Below are 27,591 nucleotides of genomic sequence, written 5' to 3' on the forward strand. Positions count from 1 at the left end.
ACTGAAATCTAATTCTAAGTAATGTTCATTATGGTTTAAGTTTTGAAAACTTGTTTTTGCTACTTTAGCAAGGATAAACAGGGTAACAGCAAAAAGAAAACCCAGATAAACAAACAGCACTTTATTAAACTAAGTATCTTTGAGATACACGAGGTTACTATTTAGCAAAGATGTTTAGTATTTGCCCTCCCCCAGAAAAAGTTCACAGAATTTACATAGTCAAAGAGTGAAAATTGGTAAGCAAAACAGACTTGCAAAAAAAACCACTCAAACACATAAGGCAAAACACTTAGCCCTTAATCTGCACCTCTTGTGGGATGAAAGGAGAATGAGGAAGGTATCCCTTCTGAATAACTTATCAAAACATGCAAAAGTTTAGATCAGTGGTCCCCAAGCTTTTTTGCTCCCCCCTCTCCCCTCCTTATCTAATCTGCAAACCCCACTCACCCATCCTGGGAGCTGCGGTTGGGAGCTGGGGCTGGGCACCACAGTCACGAGTGAAGCCAATGCTGCAGCTGGGGACATGGTCGGGGCCAAGAGCAGCACTTGGTGGCGCTCCCTCTCTGCCCCCCATGGGGGCTGGCCCTGGCCCTGTCATGCTCCCCAGAACGTTCCTCCCCATCCTCTTAGGTGGTCCGCCCCATAGTTTGGGGACTACTGGTTTAGGCTATTAAATATTATACATAGTAAAACTTCCTTTACCTTGCTTTTCCAACAACATATATATTTAACATGGTGCAGGCTTAGTTCTTTACCACACAGATATTTTGATAACCACTGTTAAGGCTTAAAAATATTTTTCCAGTATTCAAACATGTGTTACCTTGTGTTGTTGTGCTTTGCCATTTCCCAAGTGCAAAAACATACAACTGCTGCAGTCAGGTTGTTCCCCTTTGATTTCCCATCTAAGATTAGAATTCTAACACCAACAGTTATAATCTCAAAACACACACTTCCTCCTTGCACAAATCTGCCCCAATTTTATTGCGAATTATTGCTTTTATAGCAACAGGACTGGATGCTGTAGTGTATTTGGAAGATTTCTCACCATGCCCTGTACACTTAGCATGACAGTGAATTGACTACAGGTTAAGAACTGTTACTATGCATTTTACAACAACAACCAAAGAGGCATATTGAGTCTCAATTTCCGTAAACAACGCACAAAGCTTGAGTATTTGACTGGAAAACAAAAAATTATAATTCAGAATAGTACAAGTAACTGCATATCAAAGAAGACAGGAAGCTGGGAAAAGTCCTGTTCATTCGCTCTTCGTGTTCTTGTTAGAAGGGTCCAAGACAGAAGGACTACTTTGTAGCAAACTGTTTCCATTAGCTTCTTGCTTCTTTACCAGGCTGCTGTATAATAATAAGAATGGTCAAATTTACTGGGTTTTGCTTCCACAGAAGATTGTTGAGGTCTTACCCAACACAAAGGAAGTTGAGCAATATGGGGGTTGACAAACCTATTACCTAGCATTTCTAGAGCAACTATTATTGAATTATCTGGGTGCTCTCCCAGCAATTATCTCACAGGATCCAGGGATCCATGTATGGGGATGGGCTTGATGCATGTTGTTCACTTACCCTCAAAAATCTGCAATGAATATGATGAAATTTTTTTAGCTTTGGCTGTATAATGTGGAACAACCCTCATGTGGAGGAAGGAGGGGAAATTTTTTGGAGCATCAGGTGATATAAAAGACCTAGCGGAACGATTCCACTGAAGCCATGCTGCCGGAGAACAGGAGTGGCAACGAGCTTTGGAGCCAGCGCAAAGACAGGACTTCTGCCTGATAATCCTATGTTTTGGCATTCCCTGAGGATTCACAGGTGGTTCTGTTTGTCCTCCGATATGGAAGGGACACTGCCCTGCAGATGCAAAATCTGAGGAAAATCCTCTGATGGAACCCTCAGTTTTATTCCCTACAGGTCTGCCTTCTGCTGGATGGGTGATTTGGACCCTAGAAAGTAGTACTACATGGATAGAGCTAGTCCCTAGTAGTAATAGAAGCAGGCTAAAGGTGGCACTTCAGCTTAATCCTCTTTAGCTCCTCTTACATGTGCATTCTGTCTGAGTGAGTGTAACACTGTGACTTAGGCCCTCATTTACAATACAAATACATTCTAGTCTGCTGGACCATTTATAATACAGTTGTCCCTGACCTAGTTAAAACATGCTTCCAATCTGTAATATAGACAGGACCTTAACTGTGTTTTGCAGAGCAGACAAGGCTTTAGCTCAGTTATGAAACATAGTTAAGGTTGCATTTGTATAGGAGCTCCAAGAAAACACAATCCTAGCCACTATGGATGTAGATGCCCTCTATACCAACATTCCACATAAAGATGGCTACAAGCCATCAAGAACAGTATCCCTGATAATGTCACGGCAAACCTGGTGGCTGAACTTTGTGACTTTGTCCTCACCCATAACTATTTCACATTTGGGGACAATGTATACCTTCAAATCAGTGGCACTGCTATGGGTACCCGCATGGCACCACAGTATGCCAACATTTTTATGGCTGACTTAGAACAACGCTTCCTCAGCTCTCGTTCCCTAATGCCCCATCTCTACTTGCGCTACGTTGATGACATCTTCATCATTTGGACCCATGGAAAAGAAGCCCTTGAAGAATTCCACCATGATTTCAACAATTTCCATCCCACCATCAACCTCAGCCTGGACCAATCCACACAAGAGATCCACTTCCTGGACACTACGGTGCTAATAAGCGATGGTCACATAAACACCACCCTATACCAGAAACCTAGTGACCACTATACTTACCTACATGCCTCCAGCTTTCATTCAGACCACACCACACGATCCATTGTCTACAGCCAAGCTCTACGATGCAACCGCATTTTCTCCAACCCCTCAGACAGAGACAAACACCTACAAGATCTCTATCAAGCATTCTTACAATTACAATACCCACCTGCTGAAGTGAAGAAACAGATTGACAGAGCCAAAAGAGTACCCAGAAGTTATCTACTACAGGACAGGCCCAACAAAGAAAATAACAGAACGCCACTAGCCATCACCTTCAGCCCCCAACTAAAACCTCTCCAACGCATCATCAAGGATCTACAACCTATCCTGAAGTACGACCCATCACTCTCACAGATCTTGGGAGACAGGCCAGTCCTTGCTTACAGAAAGCTCCGCAACCTGAAGCAAATACTCACCAGCAACCACACAACAAAAACACTAACGCAGGAACCTATCCTTGCAACAAAGCCCATTGCCAACTGTGCCCACATATCTATTCAGGGGACACCAACATAGGGCCTAATCACACCAGCCACTCTATCAGAGGCTTGTTCACCTGCACATCTACCAATGTGATATATGCCATCATGTGCCAGCAATGCCCCTCTGCCATGTACATTGGCCAACCTGGACAGTCTCTATGTAAAAGAATAAATGGACACTAATCAGACGTCAAGAATTATAACATTCAAAAACCAGTCAGAGAACACTTCAATCTCTCTGGTCGCTTGATTACAGAACTAAAACTTCAAAAACAGAATCCAACAAGAGACTGCTGAATTGGAATTAATTTGCAAACTGGACACCATTAACTTAGGTTTCAGAGTAGCAGCCGTGTTAGTCTGTTTTCGCAAAAAGAAAAGGAGTACTTGTGGCACCTTAGAGACTAATAAATTTATTTGAGCATAAGCTTTCATGGAATGCATCCGATGAAGTGAGCTGTAGCTCACGCAAGCTTATGCTCAAATAAATTTGTTAATCTCTAAGGTGTCACAAGTACTCCTTTTCTTTTTGCCAACACTTCTTGCATCTTAGCCCTGGTCTACACTACAGAATTACTTTGGTATAACTATGTCTCTCAGGGATGTGAATAATCCACACCCGAGTGACATAGTTATATCAATCTGAGCGCTGGTCAGCGGGAGAGTTTCTCCTGCTGATACAGCTACTGCCTCTCGCAGGGAGGGATTAACTAAGATGATGGGAAAAGCTCTTTCCCGTTGTCTTAGAGCATCTTCATTAAAGTGCTACAGTGATACAGCTGTGCCGATACAGCATTTTTAAGTTTAGACCTGCCCTTACAGAAAGGCAATTGTGTGATTAAAAAGAACCCTGTCATGTCAAATCTGACCAAAGCTAAGTTACAGGTTTCATAAAACAGGCTTTAACAAAACCTAATACTAACAGAAATATTTCCATAATTTTTTAAAAGGTTTTCTTGTTTTGCTTTTAAAATAGATATTTATTTGCAACGGTTGCTACAAAAGCATTGCATAATTGTGATAATGCAAGAGAACCAGAAAGCAAAACTGACTAGAAAATGGGTATAAAAGTAAAAGTATTCTATTTTCTTCTTCCAAGTAGAGAAGTGAACACACACTGTGCATAGGTAAGAGGAAATTAAATTGTTAAATTTTTTTCAATTCAGTAATCTAAAGAATTACTAACAATTACATAATGATCAAGAATACCACAGGAATCGAATCAAATGACTGAAACCCAAACCATGGCTAAAGTTCTACAAGAGCCTCATTTAGTAATAGGGAAAAGATAGGATTTTTAAAAGCTTTCCCAGACCATGTGTTTCTTTACAGGGGCTTAATCCTTTCTATTTGGTACGTTCAAGCCCTTAATATTTAAAGCAGCTACATAACCTTGTTTATTTGTTGCTGTGTTTTAAAAGCTGAATAATTTTATCTGTTTGATATGAGGCTACATTTATATATGCAATTATACAAAGCACTTTTGATAATTATTTCTTCCTCCTCTTCCGCAAGTAGAAAATAGAGCCAGAGGTCCCTATATTAATTCTACTAAAATATAAATGTATATTAGTGGCTAGACAGATATCTGCTGCATATTAATGATCAGAGTAACATGCTATACTGACCAAGAATGATGAGTTTATTATCCAAAGTTAACCACTTAGGTAACTAATGATGAGCCACAGCTTGACATTACAGAACAGATCAATATGTTAATACTTACTTTGGAGTATGCCAGTAGTTGATTAGAGTTGAAAGAGCTATGTAGCAAATACTCAGTACTCCAGAAACTGCCAATGAAAGGACGCCTAGGCCACACAGCACACAAAGAAGGGCTATGCCACCTACTGATATTATAACACCTAGTAAGAGAGAATTAGTTTATTTGCACAAATGCATATGCAAGTATACACCCTAGGTCCAGGAGATCTACTGCCATCCCAAATTCAAACTATCAGTGAAAATGATGTAGCACAACAACTAGCTGATTTGTTCACAGTGTAGTAGTTGAAGGCCTGATAGTCCCCATCCACAGGAAATCCTGTGGGCTAAAGGGGAGGAAATCTCCATGAGGTTCTCCTTGCAGAGTTTTTTCCCCTGATAATTCTCATGGGGTGGTGCTTACTTCCCTGTGGAGTAACCTGTGGGACCAGCCCCCAAATTTCATTCATCTTCTAGGCTTCGTGCAGATCCCAAAGGATTGGGGGGAAGGAGGGGGCTAGGATCTTCTGCACAGAAGCTCTGTGACACTCCAGCAGCTCTGACCACAATTTGGCTGTGGAGAATAACTCCACTGGGGCAGCACTGTCATGACCTCCCCTAATAGCTGTCTTTACAGGGGTTCCCCCACCATGGAAAGATAATACATCATCTTTCTGCTCTGAGCTCCCTAGGGCTGATTAGCAAACAATATGCATCCTGCCCCAAGTCAGACGCTGGTCTGTCCCTTCTCTTCCAAGTGGATCCCCTGGCTCACAGAAAGCTTTCCATGGGGGAGCCTTGGAGAGGAATAATCAGGTCCAAAGTTTATTTGGTGGTGGACAGTAGATCTGGAAGTATCCTTGAGAAAAGTAGTTTTAATACATGACATTTGTTACAGTCCAGAAGGAAAATCAAAACTATTTGCTCTTCTAAATGTGCTCTTGCTAAATCTCTTTGAAGGCCAGAGATTAAAGTTATCCATGGCAAGGATAAATGGATTAACAGTGTACAGCATTGGGATTATCTGCGCCCAAGACAGGAAAATCCTTTCTCCCTTTTTAATTAGAATACTATTCTGGTATTAAAAGACTGTTGCTGTTTCTGAAAGTAGAGACATGCACAAAAAGATCATTACGATTTGCTTGCACCAAGAACTTCTGCAGATGAGAGATAAGAGAAAGGAAAATCCTTGAAGTAAATAACTTTGTCCTAAAAGTTACTGATCTTTGTAGTAAGGAAATAAATAGATAAAGAAAATACCTTCTATGACGACAACCCCCATACAGGCCACTATGGTTGTTGAAATCACAAATATCAGAAAGAATGCAACAGGAATAGCAGATACTGCAATAAACACCAACAGTGCCAGGGCAACAAAAGGATGATCATCTAAGTACTGGCCAACTTGAGAGTTCATAAAAGAAACAACCTGTAAATGATTGAAAGAAAAAAGCAGAATTAGATCAAATTTTAATTTTTTTGAAGTCCGTATTACCCGAGAAATCAACACCATTTTAGTGACATTTTGGGTACAAACATTTCATAAGTACGTAAGTCGATGAATTAATTTCAGAGGCAGTGGCCATCCTGTTTCACAAGAATGAGCATCTGTCTGTTTAGGTACTTCTAGGGCACTCATCAACATAGTGTCTGAATGCTTCAAAAATTCTACAGTGAACACATCAAAGGAAAGTTTCTTCAACACACGTTGAAACAAAGGTGGAGATCACAATGGATTTAGCAAGGCAGATCATGTATTTTAGTATCTAAAAACTTGACAGTGAAGTGAAAACAACTAAGAAAGATCAGTAGGAGGTGAAGATTCCTCAATGATAGCTTAAAATAATTTACAAGGAATATCCTGTTAATTGTGATACCGATAAACTTCAACACATGCATAATAAAATAAGTACCAAAAGCCAAAACGGTAAATAAAACATGCAGGTCCATGGTATAACACAACTGATTTCAGTGGAGTTTTACCAGCTACAATTTTGATCCAATGAGCTATATTTGTTTAAAAATCTGAAAATCCTGTTAGTAGGACAAGAATCTAGATGACATTTTTTTCAAAGCTTCTAAATTAAGGGGCACACATTTTCTTTTCAGGGATCCTGCCTCACCTATAAACCGGCAACCTTCCCCTCCTCTACATGTAAGGACATTACAAGCTCATCTACATTGGAAAGTTGTACTGCTTTAATTATATCAGTATAGTTAAAAAGATATAATCCTCTTAGTGTGGATGCAGTTATATTGGTATAAAGGTGCTTTGTACTAGTATGGCTTTTCCCATATAGGAATAACTATATCACCTAAGTCACTTTTATATTGGTGTAACTGTGTCCACACTAGGTTTTTTTACTAGTATAACTATACTGGTTTAAAAAAAAAATCCCCAGTGAAAACAGTTATACCAGTAAAGCTACCTCTTTCATGGCTGAAGATGTGGGAGAAGAGAACTCCCTGTAGCCGGACGGCATGAAAGGAAGGTAACAGCCCTGCCTTATCTGGAAAAGATATGCACTAAGTGTTTTTAAAGCTCTGACTGTGCCCAGAAAGGTTTCTGTCATTTGAAGCTCACACAATTACCCCCTTCAAATAATTAAACCTTATAAAGATATACTGATTTTTTTTTTTTTAGCAGACTTCTGTTTTACTCCTCCAACACTGAAAAATCAACGGGAAAAAATACTATGTTGGTGGATCACAGCAAAATAGAGCTGCTGCCCAAAATTGACCAGGGCCCAATCCTGCTTTCCTGGATGCCAATAAAAGTTTTGCCACTGACTTCCAAAGGTCCAGAATTAGTCCCTCTCTCTGTTAAGTCATGGGGCAATGCATATGCAATACTGTGAGGAGTCTATGCAAAAATTAAATATAAAATAAAGGTGGTATCTAAAATTAATGCTTACACAAAAATGGTCGATGTGTTTCCTACCATACACACACAGCAGCTGGGAGAAGATCAATTTCTTTACGTAGAACATCAATTTCTTTATGCTGTGTTTTGGTGTGAACGCACCAGAGAGGTAATGGCATACTACTAAGAATAAGAAAATCTGGGTTCCAGATCACTTAATCTATGCTCCAGTTTCCTTGTCGGTAAAATGTGGATGATACTTGCCACCTACTTTACTGAGCTGTTGTGAATTTTACTATTTGTGAGGAATTCAGATGCTACAGTAATGAGTACCACAGAAATGCTCCTAATTTTTTGTAAGTGTCTTGTTCCTTTTGAGTCCTCTTATTAAAAGAAGGAACTTATTGTCTCTCTGGAATTCAATATTAGTTTTATAATTAAATGTCATTATCATACAACCATAAAATAAAATTGGGCATGATGAAAATTCCAGCAATGATGAAAGGAGAAGTATTCTATGAACATGATCTGTAAAATTATAAAATAATCCGAAACCCACATTGGAGTTGGTGTGGATGGTTTGCATCATGGAGTGCCACTGTTTCTGTAGTTCTTGCATTTCTTTTGACATTTTGGAGCCTTCAGTGTTGATCTTGAATCCTCTTCTGGAGAATTAATGCTTTTTTAGCCATCCACCCTACTTAAAAGTTAAGATAAAATTACGAACAGGCTTGGGCATGGTTATGTGAAAATTTCTCGTTTGAAACAGAAATATTTAGTTTATTATAGATTTTAATGTTACATGTAAAACATATAAAATGTAATGTAGTAGTCTAAATTCCTGACAACTCTCCGGAGACATCCCCAAGTCCAGAAAGATTATTTCTCATTGTTCAAGTATCACAAATATAAAATGTCTCTGACCTTAATTTATATCATAAATCCTGTACTTAACAATAATAATGTACACAAATACCCAGTAGGAACTCAGTTCTATCTATTTAAGTATTATACCACATTCATTTCTGCCTGAACAGCTAATAATTTCTGAAGGTTACATTAATGAGGCTATATGCACCTGTATATAGCCTCATATCTATAGCTAAAATCAAACACCATTCAACATTACAAATCAATGTATAGAGCAGAGGTAAGCTGCTTTCAAACAGTTTGAACATACATTATAAGCCCCTGAAACTTAAAGGGACAGCATCAACTTAAAATTGCATATCTGAAAGTTTATCCTATTATTCCTGAAAGGAACACTATAATTCAAAGATTAGAAAGATTAGATTTAGTTTTCTGAAAGTTTACCTTGTAATTTTATATCACTTTGTCTGTAATCAATTTCACCATACAGTAATCAGTTTCCTCGTTTGTATAAGCCTTTCACACAGCAACAAGGGGAAAAAAAATTGAAGTGGAAGATGTAAAACTTGGCAGAGGGATTCAAGAGTGGGGGTAGTACATGAAACTACTTTTAATCTTTGAACTGACTAGATTTCAAATTGACTATATCTCCATGTTCACTTTTTTTAAATTACACAATTAGCACTGTTCCACGTGAGGTTTCAAATGTGTTTTACCAGTAGACTAAATTTAAAATAGTCAGTGTCTTCCAAAATCACGTTTCCTTTGAAATTTAAAAGCAAAGTACAGTATTATTTTTACTGACAAACCATGAGTTCAAAAACATTATCGGGGCTGATGCAGTTAAAATGGGGAAGTTATAAAATTAAGTATTCAATAATTAGAAGAAGTGTGAATCTAAATTCTATTATCCTAGTTGTTAATGTTAAGAGGGGAAACCTACCAGGTACTATTACAAACATTGCCTATAAGCCCTGACAAAAATTCTTATTAAATATTTCTGAGAGTCTCCAGAGACTTATTCTATCTAGAATGAAACTAATGCTCTGTAGTTTGAACAATTTATAGTAGTGATGAGAGGCTCCAAGATGCATGTACTGATATGGTCTGTAGGAGGAGATTTCTCTCTGCCTATTTCAGCATTCAAATTAAGCCATGTCTACATTACAGTGACTATAGCAGCATAGCTATGGTGTCCTGACTAATGCTATGTCTACACTACGCAGCTTTTAGCGACATAACTGTGTCGTTTCAGCCATGCCGCTAAAAGGATTTGTCGGCAGGAGACAGAGCTCTTCTGCCGACAAAAACTTCCAACCCCAATGCGCAGCGTTTGCTTTGTTGGCAGGAGAGTGCTCCTGCCACCAAAGCGCTGTTCACACCGGCGTGTGTCGTCCGCAAAACTTTTGTCTTTTAGGGGGGGTGGTTTTTTTACACTTCTGAAAGACAAGTTTCGCGGTCCAGTTGCCAGTGTAGACAAATCCTAACGCCGTAGCACAGCCACGGGTTTTTGTGTCGCTGCAGGAACACCACCAGAGGTGCCGGAACGAAGAGTTCTGACTTGAAGTGGTTTCCATCATATACAGGGTTTACAGTTTGGTTCCACGGCTCTCGGCACCTTTGCACACCACCTCCTTGACAGGTTTCAGAGTAGCAGCCGTGTTAGTCTGTATTCGCAAAAAGAAAAGGAGTACTTGTGGCACCTTAGAGACTAACAAATTTATTAGAGCATAAGCTTTCGTGAGCTACAGCTCACTTCATCGGATGCATTTGGTGGAACAAACAGGAGAGATTTATATACACACACACAGAGAACATGAAACAATGGGTTTATCATACACACTGTAAGGAGAGTGATCACTTAAGATAAGCCATCACCCACAGCAGGGGGGGGAAAGGAGGAAAACCTTCCATGGTGACAAGCAGGTAGGCTAATTCCAGCAGTTAACAAGAATATCAGAGGAACAGTGGGGGGTGGGGTGGGGGGGAGAAATACCATGGGGAAATAGTTTTACTTTGTGTAATGGACTCATCCATTCCCAGTCTCTATTCAAGCCTAAGTTAATTTATCCAGTGTTGCAATTAATTCCATTCAGCAGTCTCTCGTTGGAGTCTGTTATTTGAAGCTTTTTTGTTGAAGATATAGCCACTCTTAGGTCTGTGATCGAGTGACCGGAGAGATGAAGTGTTCTCAACTGGTTTTTGAAGTTATAATTCTTTGAGGTCTGAATTGTTGTACACCTCCTTGAGTAACAGAGTTTACGTCTAGGGAAAGCATCCTTGATTGGTCCTAGCTGTGTATATATCCGAGTGAGGGTTTGGTGGCAAGTCTGCACTGAGGCTTGGATTGGCATTTGCCGTGGCACGGTGGTCCTGTGGGATTTTTCACCCCCCCCCACCAAATGCACGTAGCCTTGTATTGACCTAAATTTTTTAAGTGTAGATCAGCTCAATGGGCAGCAGTGGGCTGTATTCCGTCGGGGGACCACACACACTGTGATGGGGGGGAGGGGGGGGTCCAGCAGCAAGAGCGACTGGAACAGACACAGACAGGAGGCCCACGTCATGGGGGACGTGGAGCTCTCTTGCAGAGTGGCGGGCGTGAGGAGAATGGCTCTGGGGGCAAAACCGTCCCAGACACCCCCTCCCCGGGCTCTGCCCCGCCGGGGAGGGGCGCCAGGCAGGGGGAGTTCCCCGGAGCTTGGAGCAGCAGCTGGGCTGGGCCCCGAGATGGGCGGGGAGGGGACTCACGGTGGGACAAGCCTCTTCCTGGGGACCAGGCGGGCGGGCCTCTCCCAGGGGCTCGGCGGGCACGGGGGGGGAGGGGGATTCCCCGCCCCCGCCGCCGCCGCCGCCGCCGCCCGATGCCAGCGGCCGGGCGGATTCCCGCCTCCGGGCGAGGAGGCTTCTCGCGAAGTCCCCAGCCGGCGGCGCGCGGCCGAGGCGGCGCCGATCCCCCTACCTCGGAGCCTGCCTCCCTATTCCAGCTGCGGGCAGCCGCCTCCGCGCCCCCTCCAGCCTCCGCCCGGCTCGGCCTGGCTGGCTGGCGGATGCTGCGTCTGGGACGGCCGGGCCTGCTGGCAGCAGACGGGCGGGGCGGGGCGGCTGCCGGCGGCTGCCGCTTCCCGCTGCTGGGTTGGGAGGGGCCGCTGCTGTGATGTGCCACGGCCTCCCCAAAGCAGATGCTCCCGCTTACGTGGGAAAGTCTAAAATAAGGAGTGGGGGGGCCGGGGCGGGGCGGCACAGGACCCGAGGAGACGCGGCGGTGCTGGCCTAGCAGGCCGTGGCATACAAGGCCCTTCAATGGGCCATGGCATGTCGCATACAACATGGCACGGGGCACCCGCAACATGAGGCACCGGTCTGTGCGCCCAAAGCACATTGTCTGCCCGTGCCATAGTATCACTGCCGCAGGATCAGAGGGAGTGAGTGGGGGAAGCAACTCGGATACACAAAATGCAAAGGTTTCAGAGTAGCGCCGGTTAGTCTGTATTCGCCAAAAAGAAAAGGAGGACTTGTGGCCCTTAGAGACTAACAATTATTTGAGCATAAGCTGTCGTGAGCTACAGCTCACTTCATCGGAATCATAGAATCATAGAATATCAGGGTTGGAAGGGACCTCAGGAGATCATCTAGTCCAACCCCCTGCTCAAAGCAGGACCAATCCCCAATTTTTGCCCCAAATGGCCCCCTCAGGGATTGAACTCACAACCCTGGGTTTAGCAAGCTAATGCTCAAACCACTGAGCTAGAATGCGTCTGATGAAGTGAGCTGTAGCTCACGAAAGCTTATGCTCAAATAAATTTGTTAGTCTCTAAGGTGCCACAAGTCCTCCTTTTCTTCTTGTGTGTGTGTGCATGTTAGATCAGTACTGACTGTCTCCTGTTCTGTCCCTCCAAATGTCCCTATTTTTAGCTTCCATATGTTGACAGGAGGCATGTGCCTTTACGAAGATTTTTAACTCATGACAGCAGCTCTGATCTCTCCAATCAATCAAAAGTGTCCTTGCTATTTTACTTTGTGTAAACTACAGCATTTGTAAAATGCCCGCCTCATCCTATCCAGCCAAATTAGGCTTTGGCTCTTGGCACACTGCAAAATGTAAGTTTCATTTGGAAATCTATGCAGATGGCATAATAGGCTGGAGCAATTTAGCCCAGGCAGCAAGTGGGGAGGAGGGCAAGCTGTAGTAAGCTTGCAGGAGATGAGATTTGGTTTGCAGAGAAGTGGGGAAAGATCCCTACTGTGGGATACAGCTTCACTCCTGAAATAAAGAAAACTCGGGGGTGGATGGTAGCAGCCTGCTAGACAATGACAGACAGCACACTCCATAACAGAAGTGTACAGCATTGCCAAGTGCAAGCATTCAAAAATCATGTCAGATCTTTAAAAAAAATCATACAATTGTCTTAAAAATCTTGAGGGTTTTTTTAAAACTGGGGTTTATTTTATTTGCTTTTGCATTTGTGAGCCTTTCGGTACACTCTGGTAACATTTTCCATTTAAAAAAAAATTAGAGATATAAAGTTATTTAAAAATCATAAATAAAGGCTGAACTGCTCATGTAATCCCTCTTTACTCCAGGAATGGGGCCTTTAAGAAGAACACCAAACATCCATGAAGAAGAACACCAAACATGCATCCGATGAAGTGAGCTGTAGCTCACGAAAGCTTATGCTCTAATAAATTTGTTAGTCTCTAAGGTGCCACAGTACTGCTTTTCTTTTTACCAAACATCAAGAGACTCCTAATAAAGTCATGCAAGTTGACAAAACGAAATATATAGTGGGAAGAATTTTGGTAAGAAACTTGGTATGATATTGTAATGAACGGGCTAGTATAAGGATGGATCACTGCCTACAACTGGATGCTCTTGGAACTGCTGAACTACGTATTATTAATCCTGCAACTTCTAGAGCTACAAAATTTTCTGCCTTCAGAGTAGGATTAGCTGAGGGTTTTCCCAATGCTGCTGTGAATTTCTGAGTGGTTTAGTATGAAGTATAGTGAAATGGAAGTTGCGGGGTGTTTATGGATTCATTACACTGGTGGCAGATGCAGGATCTGAATGCCCGAATTTTCCTTTATTAGTTCCTTTTGCTCTATAGACGTTTTAATGCTGATAAGTATGTTCAGAAACATGCAAAATATTCAAGTTTCTGATTAGTACTTTTTAGTCATCATTGAGACTGTTACAAAACTGAAAATAATTGGTTTAACTATTTTTAAAAAAAATTGTCAATGAAAATAGAATTTTTTTATTAGATTTAAAAATTCTTCCATAGTGTTTGTAACCGAAACATCACAGAGTTGTGTTAGGGCATGGGAACCTGATAGTGAAACTGATTGCTCACGAGAGTGAAACAGACCAATCTAGTTTAACTATCCCAGTTAAGTGAAATGAAAAAAGTAAATAGTCCAGCTCATGAAAAGTAAATTAGATTTTTAAAATTCATTTTGCACCCTGATACTGCAAGGAGTTTCACAGTGGATTGGGGCTTTAGCAATCAAAGGTGGTTAGTAACATAGATGAAAACTTTTTAAAAAAAGATTCATGACCATATACTGCCCTTTTAATATGCACACTATATTGTGGGGGGGAGGAATCCTTTCAAGTTCCCTTGCATATTCTGTATACATTCTACAACAGTCTTGTTAAAATAAAATGAAGCTTTATGAATGAGCCACTTTAACAGACTCAATGGAACCCTGTGCCCTTGAAGAGACCTATTGACTTCAGTCAGACTGTACAGGTGTAAGGATCTGTCCATTTATTAAATTGAAGGATGGGGGCCTAAATCAGCTCAAAATTTGCTCCACTGCCTGTATTAAGCTCTGGACTCAAAGATGCACAGCGAAAAAGAAATACTCAAAGACAGGAGTGAGAGAGAGAGAGAGAAAGGTAAGAGTGTTTTGCTAAGACTACTAAAAATATTCATATCTGACATTATTAAAGGGTATGCAGTGTTGTTGGAGCCATGCTGGTTCTCCAGAATATTAGAGAGACTAGGTGGGTCAGCACTTAATATCATTTATTGGACCAACTTCTGTTGGTGAGCAAGACAAGCTTTTGACCTTACACAGAGCTCTTTTTCAGGTCTGGGAAATGTCAGTGTCACAGCTAAATATAAAGTGGAACAGTTTGTTTAACATAGTAGTTAACACATATTTCAAGGGATCATTCAAGGTGAAGTGGCCTGTTAACATCTCTCCAGTCACGGGGGGGGGGGGGGGGGGGGAGGGAGGGGTTGTAGATTCTTGTAATAAATCCAGTGACTCTATTCAGTCCATGATATTTACTAGCAAAGTTATGAATTTAAACTTCCAGGCTCATCTTTTGAAGGTGTGCAGGTTTCCTTTGAGGATGAGGACTGAGAGGTTGCATATAGAGGGAATGCTTTGTAAAAAAGTTTCATCCACAGGTGATGTTGTGTTTTTGTCTTTTATCATTTTCAGAAGACCAATTGGGAAGCAGAGCCCTCTTGAGGGCTTTTGGAGAGGAGAGGTACCAGGATCAATGTGGGGTAGTGACCACCCTGGAGCCTCTGAATAACTTGGATGGTGAGGAGAGTCAGGATACCAGGATTCTCTCTCTGAAGATGGTAAAAGACAAGTGGATGGGAGGTGGGTCTGAGGGGAGCAGGATGAATCTGCTGGGGCAGCACGGGGGTTCAAGCACCCACATCTGAACTCAAATATCTGGGATGCCATGGATTTTGGTTCGGAACCAGAATCAAAAGTGCCTGGAGAAGTTTGGATTCAGGGATTTGAATCCCTATGTTTTTTCCCTTTCAGATCTGAGGTTTTTGATTTGCCTCTCCTCTGCTGGATAGGTGGCTCCCCCAGCCCTACCCCAGATAACCGTAATCTGTCCCAAAACATCCCTTTAATTTTCAACAGTATAATAGCAAACAAGCTGATAGCAGTGATGACTGATTCCTGAACCATTCCTTCCTGGCTACAGCAGTACATAAGATTACACTGGGAGGAGTTTTTCTTCAGCCATTGTGGAGGGGAAAGCAGGGAGGGGGAAAAAGAGTCATTCTTATGTCTCCTAGCAACAAAAATGCTGTCACCTTGGCTACCAGGCTGAGAAGTGAAAGGCAAAGTGTCAGAGAAGTTCACTTGCATTAGGAGCTGCAGCCAGGCAGGGAGGTGAATAAGAAGGGCAGCATCAGGTAGCAAACCTCCCCTGCCCCGTTCCTCTCCCCCCCTCAAAAAAAAAACTAAATTAGGAAGAGGCTTAGTGGGCATTGTCTGTCTGTCTGTCTGTCTCCTTCACACTTTGATGTTTGTTCACTTTTCACAGCAATAAATGTGTGTGAAATTGTTTACTTAAAACCACAAATTTGGGGCATTCGAAAAGGAGTGGGTGGGAGGCAGTGTGGAAGGGAAGGGAAAAAAATATGGAGTAGGTGTGGGGGAGAAAGGAGCTTGGCATGGAAGGAAGCAGAGAAGAGAGCTGGGGGTGGGAGCAGTGGAAGCTAGAAAGCTTGGGGAAGGAGGTGAGTGGAAGAAAGCTTGGGACAGCTGGAGGGGGATAGAAGAGAGTTTGAGATGAGGTGCAGGAAAAAAGTGAGCTTGAAGTGGGGTAGAAAAGGAAGAGAGCTTGTGTAGCAGCGAGAAGAGATCTTAGCGTGGGCAGCATGGGAGAGGGAGAAGACAACTTGAGGAAGAGACAGGTGGAAAGAGTTTGAAGAGAGGTGTTTCCTTCCAGCTGCTGGGATGTCTGAAAGGCAGGCATCTATTTTAACACTTTCTCTAATCTCCTGAATGGAAACTCTGTCCTGAAACTATTTCCCTAATTTTCTGTATTCAGGTAGCTAATACGAGCTCATTTATTTTAAGAAAAATATTGACCTAATCTATACATTTTAACAAACAAGAAACAATTTGACCAAAGTTTACAATGAAGCCAACACAGACTCCAAGGCTCCTGAGGGTAAGTGAGTGATTTATTGTTGGGGCTCTGTGAAGTATTCACAATGAAATTTGAAAACTTGGAACACAATTGGCACTTTATCATTAAGGATTCTTCATGATCCTTACTGCTGGTTACAGATCAGAGTGTTCAAAGAAGCTCCATGTGGTTAAATATTAATCACACATTAGCCTCTGTAAAGTATTCCCTCTGAAAAGGTAATATAGCTCAAGCACGCTGTTAAAAGGATATTAATTTTTGGAATGGCTTTTATAGCATGTCAAGAGCTGCCTTAGCAGGAATATTCACTTTCCTACCAACTCCTGGAACTTTAAGGAAGAACAAACTCCTAATAAACTCTATTGTTTGTTCACTTTAAAAACAAACAAACAAAAAACGCCAATAAATTCTGCAGTCTTTAATCAAGTGAAATTCCTGACGACTTCAGTGGAGTTTTGCTTGATTAAGGACCATGGAGTATGGCCCAAAACTATGATTTATCTTGTATATTTGTGTGCTGGAGAATAGTCTATGGAGGTGAATCAGCTCCCTTCTTTTATAAATCCCATTTATAAATGAGCTCTTCACTGGGTGTCAAAAAAGAAGGAATTTGATTGACTGTATACAGTTGGGACTGTCTCTCTGCTATAGCCACATGGATCAAGAGTCAATAGCCTCTTGCTACAAAATGTATCAAAGAAACATCCTATAGAAATAATAATACATTCTGGAAGTGTAATTACAACTGATAATACCTGCCCTTTTGATGGTGATTTAATGCACCGGCCTTCAAATACAGTGCACTTGAATGTTACATGTTTCTGGTATCACTTACCCATCTGCTGTAGTTGGGTTTTATGGCTCTTTTAAGGGATATAGACTTGGAAGAATCCAAACAATAGTTGTTGCAGTATGGTACTATAGCTTTCTGTGATCCTTTAATGTGCTTCCTAGCTCCATATGGAATGTTACCTGGGTTTATGTATATATATTATGGCTGTCAAGTGATTAAAAAAAAATCATGATTAATCGTATTGTTAAACAATAATAGAATATTTATTTAAATATTTTTGTACAGTGTTCACTTTATATTTATTTTTGATTACAAGTATTTGCACTGTAAAAAAACAAAACAAAAAAGTATTTTTCAATTCACCAAATACAAGTACTATAGTGCAATCTCTTTATCATGAAAGTTGAACTTACAAATGTAGAATTATGTACAAAAAAACTTGCATTCAAAACCAAAACAATGTAAAATTTTAGAGCCTGTGAGTCCACCATTCTTTGCTGCTAGTTTCATTTTATATAATTTCCTTGGGCACCTCCTGAACCCTGAACACAGAGAAGAAATTATAAGAAGGGGAAATGTATTGAGAAAATTCCACATGGAATGCCAGAAAGCTGTCTCAGCACATCAGCCCCTCAAGGGGGCTGCTGAGGGCATGTTTCTGTGACTTGGTAAATGTTCTGAAATCTACATTGAAATCCTATGTGTTTTAGTGCACATGTGAAGAGCCTATCCCCCTACTCTGTTTTCTGTTCTTCTCTATCCTGGCAGCACAGCGTCCTTTGGAGTTGTAAAGTTCTTGACTACCTGAATTGAAATTGAAATAATTTTTGAACTCTAATTTCCTTTGCCCAGTAAAAGCCCTGTATTTACTTTTTGCATTTCACTCAGCTTAGACAAGGATTAGTCAGTTTCACTTTCTGGTATACATTCACTGTTACAATGCTGCAATATTTAGTTGTTTCCAAACCTGCTAGAGCAAACATTCAAAGCAAAACAGATATGGTGGCTGACTGGTTCAGATGCTTGACCAGGATCCTGAAGGGTGTGAAGAGTCTTGTTTGATCTTACAGTGAAAAGCTGCTTGCTGTTCACCTAGCATCAAAATGGGTATCTAATGCACAGGAAAGTCAATGGAGGTTGGAAGTCATGCTGGCCATGTCACCTCCTTGTGGTCCTGTTGGCTTTACCTAACTGTGTGACCCATCTGTGTCTTGAGGCAGACTTTGATAAACACTTTAATATTTTTTCTAACATGAGCACTTTGTTATTGTTTTTTTTAATTAAACCTAAATTTTGGTATATCAGCTTTTGCTAGTAATCCACGAGTGAAAGATGCTTCCAAAGTCAGGTTTTTCTTTGAAATAGACACATTTCTTCTAAGGCTGTGAAGAGGTCAAAGATGACAGTGCTGCCAGAAAACCTGATTTGCTCTGAGTAAGAATATCAGTTTTCTCTTATGTTAGAACAGTTGCAACATACTATTCTTGAAGTGACTTCATCCTTCATGAATAAAGTCCTTTGTCAAGCAGTGCAGTTCAAAATCTTTTTGTAAAACATATTTTTATTCTCTCTAGTCCCAAAATAATTCTGTGTATAATATGAGTTATTCCAAAGGGATACCAGAGTTGCCACCTCTGCCGGCTTCAACCACAACAGAACCCTCAGAACTGTATCAGGTATGTGTCATCTTTTCTCCCAAATAAAACTTTTAAGTAGAGTACTGGAATGCCTACAGGCATTGGATATTTTCAGGTTTTAAGCTGATGATGAGGTAAAAGGGCAGGCTAGGATGCTAATCACGTTTTAGATTCATCTAACTCTCCCCCTTTCCAAATATTATATAATTATACAAGAGCCTAGTTACGTATGCTAGTTACATTACTGAAAACTCTTTTGGAAAGCTCTCAGGTTTAAGAAACTGAATAGAATACAGCCTATGAACTTTCAAAAGAGATTTTAGGGAGTATGAATGCACTTTAACAGCCGTATGAATGCCTGTTTCCTTACTGATAAGATTAACCACATTGATCATAAGAAAAACCCACAGCAGGAGTTGTAATTTGGTATTATCATCTATTTTAAATTGGCCAACTGTATCATTATCATTTTTTACTAAAGCTCATGATAGACTGGGGAAGAAAAAATGTTGCATCAGTAACACAAATGGAAGGAAGTTATTTCATGTCTTAATAATCTGCCTTTCCAGAGGTCATATGGTGATGGTCAGCTGGAAGACATGTTTAATTGCAGCTCCCGAGGGAATGGAAAGAGAAGTGAGGGAATAGAAGGCAGGATGTCAAGAACCTATTAAAAAAAGCTATTTTAAATTATTAAAAACTTGATGCTAGTAATGATGTCATGTAAAGGGAGGTGAAAAAGCAAATAGCTATGTTTTCATTGCATTATTTTATTAGGTGAGGAAAGGTTAAGCAGGATGAAATGTGAGAAGTGGAATATGCATTTAAAATGGGAACTATAGAAACCGTGATCTGAAGAACATTCATACTGTATAGGCATGTGCATTTCCTCTCTCTAGGTATGAAAATATTTTGTAAGGAATCTAGTACCTGATCCTATCCCACAGCCTTTATATATATGAGCTTTCCCATTAAAATTGGGACTACAGGACATAAGTTTAACAGAGGGAACAATCTAGATGTGGTGTTCTGTCCCATCTAGTGGCACTGAGACCACTTAGAGAAAGAGATTAATGAATCTGCTCTACAGCCTTAGCTAAGGGCCATATGGCTTTTAGCTCATGCAGTAGAGGCTTATGCACTAAGCTCTAGAGATCCCAAGTTTGATCCCACCCCCCGACGACCCGGTCTGTTGGTGTTACACAAGCATTTAGGCATAAGTGTTGCAAACATTTTCTCTTCTCTCAGCTGATTAACAGAGTAGATCCCTTTATAGCACTACTTGAAGAGGGCTTGAAGGGATAGAGAAGTGGGGAGGATGAGGAAAAATTCAAAATTACAAAAATGTAGGAAAAAAAGAAGAAATGAAATGGAGATGGGGTAGGATTAAAGCCTATTAAATAATTTGTTGATACATTTATTGATTGATAAGCCCCCATTGAAGACATGTGTGTAAGTGTATGCAGGATCAGGCTCTAAGAGTGATACAGGATCAGGAAGATGTTATGAGAGGAAGAGACAGTGTCTCCCCAACCATAAGTGCCGACTACTTGGGTGCTCCAGGGCTCAAGCACCCACGGGGAAAAAAATGGAGGGTGCTCCGCTCTCACCAGCCACCGCTGTTCAGTGGAGACCGCCGATCAGCTGTTTGGCAGCTGGCGGACATGCTCAGGGGAGGGCGCAAAGCAGCGAGCTGGTGGGGGGCTTTGGGGGAGGGGCCAGAGTGGGGGCAGGAAGAGGTGGACTGAGGGCTGGGCCTTGGGAGATGGGGTGGTGCAGGGGCGGGAAGAGGTGGAGAGGATGGGTGTCAGGGGAGGGGGTGGGAAGAGGCAGAGCGAGGGTAGGGCCTCAGGGCAGAGCGGGGGTGGAGCACTCACCGGGAAAAATAAAAATCACCTCTGTTCCCAACTGTCATTCCCATGAGCCAGATTGGCTTGTTTGCCATATATGCTAGTTAGGTTGTGTGAAGTGACAGACTGTGTTCCTCAGAAGGGGGCAGCTAGATACAACTACATGATGTCTAATGAAAGGTTTCAGAGTAGCAGCCGTGTTAGTCTGTATCCGCAAAAAGAAAAGGAGTACTTGTGGCACCTTAGAGACTAACAAATTTATTTGAGCATAAGCTTTTGTGAGCTACAGCTCACTTCATCACTCCGATGAAGTGAGCTGTAGCTCGCAAAAGCTTATGCTCTAATAAATTTGTTAGTCTCTAAGGTGCCACAAGTACTCCTTTTCTTTATGATGTCTAATGTGGCATTTCCTGGCTGCCAGCAAGGGGACTGTTTCTTCCTCTAAGTAAAGCACAGCTTCCGTGTCTGATACAGTAGCTTAGAAGGCCAGTAGTCAATTCTTCAGGGGACACAAGCTGTAGAAGCTTTTTTCTGCTGCCGAAAGCCCAACATTTTTTATTTTTTTCCACAATAGTCTACATTTCAGACATATTTTTCAGTTATTCAATGAAGTTCCAATAATGACTGAAATAAGTTAAGAACACCATTCGTTTTTCAAGAATATTACCATATACAGTCATATAACAAATGAACTGTTCATTCTAAATTGCCATTGTTAGAATATATTATACATCAAGACAAAGCTGGAATACATGTAAAAGCATCACTATGTTGGGCTATAAATCAAACCAATGAGGAAATAAAATATATACTTGATGATGAAAATCAACTAGATGTATTTTTTACATGGGTTATTCTTTAAACTGGAGAAACTAGAGAAAAATATTGGTTATGGTATTTTCATCTCAGGTTTGTGTGACTTTTACCAGTAAAATGATTCCAGAGTGTAAACATCATAACTAGTGCTGGTCTGAAAATGGAATTTCTCCCTTACAGGAAATTGCAATATTTCAAAATTTGTTTTCATCCTGATTCAGGACAAGTCAGAATCTCAAAATATTTTGTAGAATGGAAATTCTGAAATATTTTGATTCAGATACATCAAAAGAACCTTCTTGAAACATTTTTGATGATGCCAAAACATTAGTATATAATATTAAATATTATAGATGTTAAAATTCAAAAAATTAAAGGTTGAAATGAAACAATAAAGTCGGAATGAAACAAAATGATAAAGTAGAAACAAAATTCTCCCTTTTGAATAGTTTCAACGTGTTTGCATTGATATTTTCATTGACATTTTGTATATTCATGCAAAACGCTTTGATTTTGACAACTACATTTTCAAATGGAAAACTATTCCATAGACAAAAAAAATTGACCAATCGTCTGATATGAATGTTGTCTTTAAAAATAAAATGTTTGTTTTTAGTTTACTGCTCATTTGTGTATTGCGTATGATCTTCAGCATGTTGTAAAAAATCAAAATCAAAATAGGTTCATTTCACTAAGTCCACTGAAGTTGCACCAGGATACAATTGAATCCAACTGTTTTAAAGGAGGGACCAAATGGCTCAGTGGTTTGTTCATCCACTTTCACCTCTAGGGTGGTGGTTACTACAGATTAGGATGGTAATTACCAAAAGTTGATGGCAGTACAGTGGCCTGCATGAAATTAGTTTGGTGTTTCTCAGCGACAAAACATCCATATCACAGGAAACACCACTGGAACTGACACGGACCAACTCTCTGGGTGGCTGGTTCAGCAAACTGAACAAGGATCATGTGGTTGTGGAGAGTGATGTGCCCTTGTTTTTCCTGCTCAAGGATGAGGCTCACTGGCGGGGCAGTGTAGGAAAGCTTGCAGTGCTGCTGCCTGTGCTGTCGCTTTTCTCTAACTTCATTCTTCAGGCCTGTCAATCTGAAACTTTTCATGAGCGTTATATAAACATACAGATTTTTTAAAATAGCAATCTGCAAAACGTGAACTGGTGTTTGTGATGTGGTAGAGCCAAGAGTTTTAGGCTGACTTCAGGCTAAGTAATAGCACTTATTCTTGTGCTAGCTACAGGAAGACACTACTTAGATAGCCCAATGACTTAATAATATTACTATTTTTCAATTTCAGCTTGTCCTTAAGAACAGCTATTATCCTCCTTTGATGCAAAGAGAGTCATGGACTTTGGCAGTTCCATTTAAAGAACAGCGTTATTACCGAAGCCTGAGTGATTCCATAGCTAATAACTACACACTTACTGCACGTGATCTAAAACTGAAAGATCTGCATAAAATGGTTCCCCCTACAATGGCGAGAGCAACGTTGGGTTCAGTGAAGCAGAGGGCAGTCTCACCACGTATCCATACTTGCATATATTAGCACGTTGTCTAATGGTTCATTTGATCTCTGCATATTTAATTAGCAGTACAAATCTGCAGTCCCTGTAATCCTGACTATTCTCTTCTTTTAATCTTTCTCAGGTGAAGTTTGGATATAAAATGGCCAGAGGTTTAGTTCATAGAACCTGACTTCAATCTCTCTGGTCACTCAATCACAGACCTAAGAGTGGCTATACTTCAACAAAAAAGCTTCAAAAACAGACTCCAGCGAGAGACTGCTGAATTGGAATTAATTTGCAAACTGGATACAATTAATTTAGGCTTGAATAGAGACTGGGAATGGATGAGTCATTACACAAAGTAAAACTATTTCCCCATGGTATTTCTCCCTCCCACCCCACCCCCCACTGTTCCTCTGATATTCTTGTTAACTGCTGGAATTAGCCTACCTTGCTTGTCACCATGAAAGGTTTTCCTCCTTTCCCCCCCCTGCTGCTGGTGATGGCTTATCTTAAGTGATCACTCTCCTTACAGTAAAAAGAAAAGGAGTACTTGTGGCACCTTAGAGACTAACAAATTTATTAGAGCATAAGCTTTCGTGAGCTACAGCTCACTTCATCGGATGCATCCGATGAAGTGAGCTGTAGCTCACGAAAGCTTATGCTCAAATAAATTTGTTAGTCTCTAAGGTGCCACAAGTACTCCTTTTCTTTTTGCGAATACAGACTAACACGGCTGCTACTCTGAAACCTCTCCTTACAGTGTGTATGATAAACCCATTGTTTCATGTTCTCTGTGTGTGTGTATATAAATCTCTCCTCTGTTTTTTCCACCAAATGCATCCGATGAAGTGAGCTGTAGCTCACGAAAGTTTATGCTCTAATAAATTTGTTAGTCTCTAAGGTGCCACAAGTACTCCTTTTCTTTGAGCAAGAAAGAGACCCATGCCAGATTAGCTAATGGCTCCATGGTTAGGGCACTTATCTCGGATGCCAGAGATCCACGTTCAGAGACTGGGCGTTGAACCTCCATGTCCTGTATCCTAATCACCAAGCTATTGGTTATTCTGAGGCAGGGTGGTATCATGTTTTATCACAAAAAATTCTGAATGTCTTGCTTTCATTTCAGTGTGGATTCAAACCAAATTTCAAAACTTCAAAATTTTTCACAGACCAGAATTCTTATTTTCCAGCAAGTCGTCAACAGTAGTCAGTAACAACAGCAGACTGATTCTTTCATAATGTGCAGGGGCAACAGAATCCTTTCATTCACCTAAGCTCTCCTTCCGAGTGAAGAGCCTTCTATGGTATGCAAACACAAGGTCACAACAATTTAAAATCCACTTTTTAATTTGTGAACTTTCTTCTGAGGATTCTGGCATCTCATCATAAACCACTGCTATTGGTGAGATATTGCTATAATGTAGTATGCTAACTTTCCATTACTTATGGTACTTTATTTGTCTAAAGCTGTTGTCTGTTAATCCAGGCCGTTGCTTCCTTTCTTTTCATCTTGGCAAATGTTTGGGAATTTGACAAAAGAGTTTCAGTGTCCACTTTGTTCTCTTGCACTACTTAAGTAGGCTCTGTTTTGATTCACTAAGCCTCTTACCATTGTTTCTTCACCTGTTTTCTTGGATTCACATGCATCTCAAATGAATAAAAGTATGTGAAATGGAAGGCAGTCGTAGTCAGGGTCTGTTTCCTTGAAGAAAAGGCATTATATGGTGATTGATGATTTATATGTCTGAAAAGCTTGTCATAACAGCCTCTTGTCCACAAATTAGTCATATATAGTGAATTTGGTTGAACTTCATATTTTATCGCACTACCTTTAGTTATCACATTGCACTACCTATATGTAAAAGTTAGAAATATAGGTCCTATTTCATGAAAGCATTCCTATTGAGGAAAACACTTAAACATTCACGTCAATGGAACTTAAGCACATGCTTAAGGTTAAGCACACGCTGAATGCTTTCCTGAACCTCAGTTCAGCAAGGTACTTCAGCATGTGTTTAAGTATCTTGCTGAATCAGGACCCTAGCCCTCTATGTGCAGATTATATTTTTCTGTTATTTCATTGTCTGTTGTAGTTAATACATGTATCTCTGCTTTGCAATAACTTGAAATAACCTTATTTCAAATTATTTTCTTGACTGATACTTATAGCTTCAAAAGAATTTGCACCTTCTAAGAAGAGGCTCAAACTTACACAAATAAGTAAATGTGAATCTGATAGGTAATGTACCATAGTTGATCATAAAGACATGGAGTGGTGAAATCAGTCTCAGAATTAGAGCTCTGCAGTTTGACACACTTATAGTATCCTGGTGCTTTAATTTTTCTCTTAGTTTGGATGTAGTTATAATAAAATCTTATGTTTTTTATAAAATCTGTTTGTGAAATTCCTGCCTGAGCAGAGAGGGCCAGCAGAAAGCTCATGCGGCACTTTTTGCAGGTCCTCTGCAGAGGGATGAATTTCACTTCTAGCATATAAGATGGCACATTTAATGAATTGTGAATCATTTCGCTGGGGTGTGCATAGATAGGTGATATATTCACAGGCAGTAGTCACAAGACAACTAGAAATATGCTTTAATAACACTATCAGTTTTACAGAGACACAGTACTTTTGGATAGTGGGAAAATACTGGTTTCTTTTCTCCCAATTCATCTCTATGCCCAGACATTACCTGTTCCCACTTCCCCTGACTCCTCATCTGATCTGTCTCCCATGCCCTGACCTCCAGTTGGTTCCCGTTTCTCCCCACCCTTTGCTTATGTTCCCTGTCCCTACAGATTCCCAATCACAGTCTCCTTCCCTGGCTCCTTGTCCCAGTCTTCTTGCCCATCCAGTTCCAGTTTTCCTCTCCACTCCCCTGCTGCCAGCCTCCAAGCCCAGTCTCAGTCTTCCTCATCTGGGACCCCTATCCCCAGTCTACTCTTTCCATCTTCTCCCTCCCCTCCCCCCACAGATCTTCCCTCTGCATTCAGTACAGGCTCATGCAAGTGTGTGTGGGGGTTGGGGAGGTCATTGAGAGAAAAAGAGAGATAGACTCCCTGTTCTCAGTTTAAGTGCCTGGACCATCATGGCCATCAGGAGCCCAGAGCTGCCATTGCAAGGAAAGTTCTACTCAGCCCCTGACTGGAACATGCCCAAGGCAGATGGAGTCTTTGGGGAATTTATCTTCTAAAATCTAAGAAGTCTACCGCGGATGTGTGAACTGCAATTTTTCAGTGGCTTAAAACTTGGCTAAATTTAGGCAGATTTTAATGGGGACAGCAAAAAGGGGACATTTCTGACACAAAGGCCACCCTGTACCACACTTCAAACCCCTGCCCCAAGCACAGGGGCACTAAAGTTGTTCAAAGAAAAGATTACCAGATTGTAACATGGGTTAAAAAACCCCACAAAACATATTTTTCTCTAGTCTCATTCTTGGAAATGGCTGAACCACTTTGACTGTAATTATCCATAGGTATTCAACCTCAGGTAGACACCTGTCATGGAAAATTTCAGCCTGAATGGTTAAAGTTTGGCAAAATTATACGCAACTGAAAATGGATCTGATGTAAAATGTCAGTCAAACTTAATAATAGGTGCTACCAGTTTGCCTATAATAACATTACCCACTTTTGTCATTATAATTACCCATACATATTTTTTTATGTTTTGTTCATTTTGAATTAAAAATAACTAAAAAGATGCCTAGCCAAGACACTAGGTGCCCCACCACATATTAACAATGCAATTTAAAAGTCTGCAGCATTAAAATGATCAGCCATCCCTCTCTGAAAGCCCTATCAAACAGTTGTCTTTTGCAGTATGCCCAGAAGGTTACCAAATTTGGACTATTTCAGACTGGGGGATTGTGTATATAGACTGTAAAATATATTGCCCATATCTGTAATATACTGGCTAGTTTTCATATTACAATGATAGGGGATAAGGCAGCATGTATATTGTTTACAATGAAGCAATTTGGTGTATGGCTGTACTACATCTTCATGAATAGTTGACAGAGTAGCAGCCGTGTTAGTCTGTATTCGCAAAAAGAAAAGGAGTACTTGTGGCACCTTAGAGACTAACAACTTTATTAGAGCATAAGCTTTCGTGAGCTACAGCTCACTTCATCGGATGCATTTGGATGAAATGGATCAAATGCATCCGATGAAGTGAGCTGTAGCTCACGAAAGCTTATGCTCTAATAAATTTGTTAGTCTCTAAGGTGCCACAAGTACTCCTTTTCTTTTTATGAATAGTTGAAGTACTGTAGAAAAGGCCATGTTCATCCTCAGCATAATGCCACTTGAAAACAGGGCATGAATTTGGCCAGAATGTTGTGAGAATGC

General features: G+C 40.8%; 2 protein-coding genes across 20 annotated transcripts in view; one reads left to right on the forward strand and one right to left on the reverse strand.

Moving 5' to 3' along the window:
- Positions 1-107: 107 nt before the first annotated feature.
- Positions 108-27,314, reverse strand: LDAF1 (lipid droplet assembly factor 1). Of its 19 annotated transcripts, none has more exons than XM_043494697.1 (7): positions 27,260-27,314; positions 9,124-9,498; positions 8,388-8,531; positions 7,395-7,475; positions 6,226-6,394; positions 4,988-5,126; positions 108-1,359 (listed from the first exon to the last, which is right to left on the reverse strand). In XM_043494697.1, exons 3-7 carry the CDS (start codon positions 8,457-8,459, stop codon positions 1,263-1,265), a joined length of 558 nt encoding a protein of 185 aa, XP_043350632.1. In that variant the 5' UTR covers positions 8,460-8,531; positions 9,124-9,498; positions 27,260-27,314; the 3' UTR covers positions 108-1,262. The 19 variants fall into 19 exon arrangements, with proteins under 19 accessions (XP_043350632.1, XP_043350637.1, XP_043350634.1 ...); XM_043494702.1 differs by lacking the exon at positions 27,260-27,314 and adding an exon at positions 11,661-11,842 and having other exon boundaries at positions 8,388-8,525; positions 9,143-9,214; XM_043494699.1 differs by lacking the exon at positions 27,260-27,314 and adding an exon at positions 11,661-11,842 and having other exon boundaries at positions 8,388-8,528; positions 9,143-9,214.
- DNAH3 (dynein axonemal heavy chain 3) overlaps positions 14,968-27,591 on the forward strand; it is a 113,913-nt gene continuing 101,289 nt past the window's right edge. The window contains exons 1-5 of the mRNA XM_038420155.2: positions 14,968-15,322; positions 16,518-16,640; positions 18,987-19,088; positions 23,028-23,253; positions 25,408-25,477. Of these exons, the coding sequence (XP_038276083.1) occupies positions 16,608-16,640; positions 18,987-19,088; positions 23,028-23,253; positions 25,408-25,477 (431 nt within the window). The 5' untranslated portion in view covers positions 14,968-15,322; positions 16,518-16,607. The remainder of the gene's footprint in view (positions 15,323-16,517; positions 16,641-18,986; positions 19,089-23,027; positions 23,254-25,407; positions 25,478-27,591) is intronic.

Source organism: Dermochelys coriacea, chromosome 10 (assembly GCF_009764565.3).
Source record: "Dermochelys coriacea isolate rDerCor1 chromosome 10, rDerCor1.pri.v4, whole genome shotgun sequence".
Lineage (NCBI taxonomy): Eukaryota > Metazoa > Chordata > Testudines > Dermochelyidae > Dermochelys > Dermochelys coriacea.

Bases quoted from the DNA above. Each gene is read 5' to 3' on its own strand.
- LDAF1 (XM_043494691.1), bottom strand. From the start codon at position 7,955: ATGTTCTACGTAAAGAAATTGATCTTCTCCCAGCTGCTGTGTGTGTAT. The intron at 6,395-7,394 runs GTAGCTTTACTG...AATCATTTACAG, and splicing joins CATCTTCAGCCATGAAAGAG to GTTGTTTCTTTTATGAACTC. The intron at 1,360-4,987 runs GTAAGTATTAAC...ATTATTATACAG, and splicing joins AACTACTGGCATACTCCAAA to CAGCCTGGTAAAGAAGCAAG.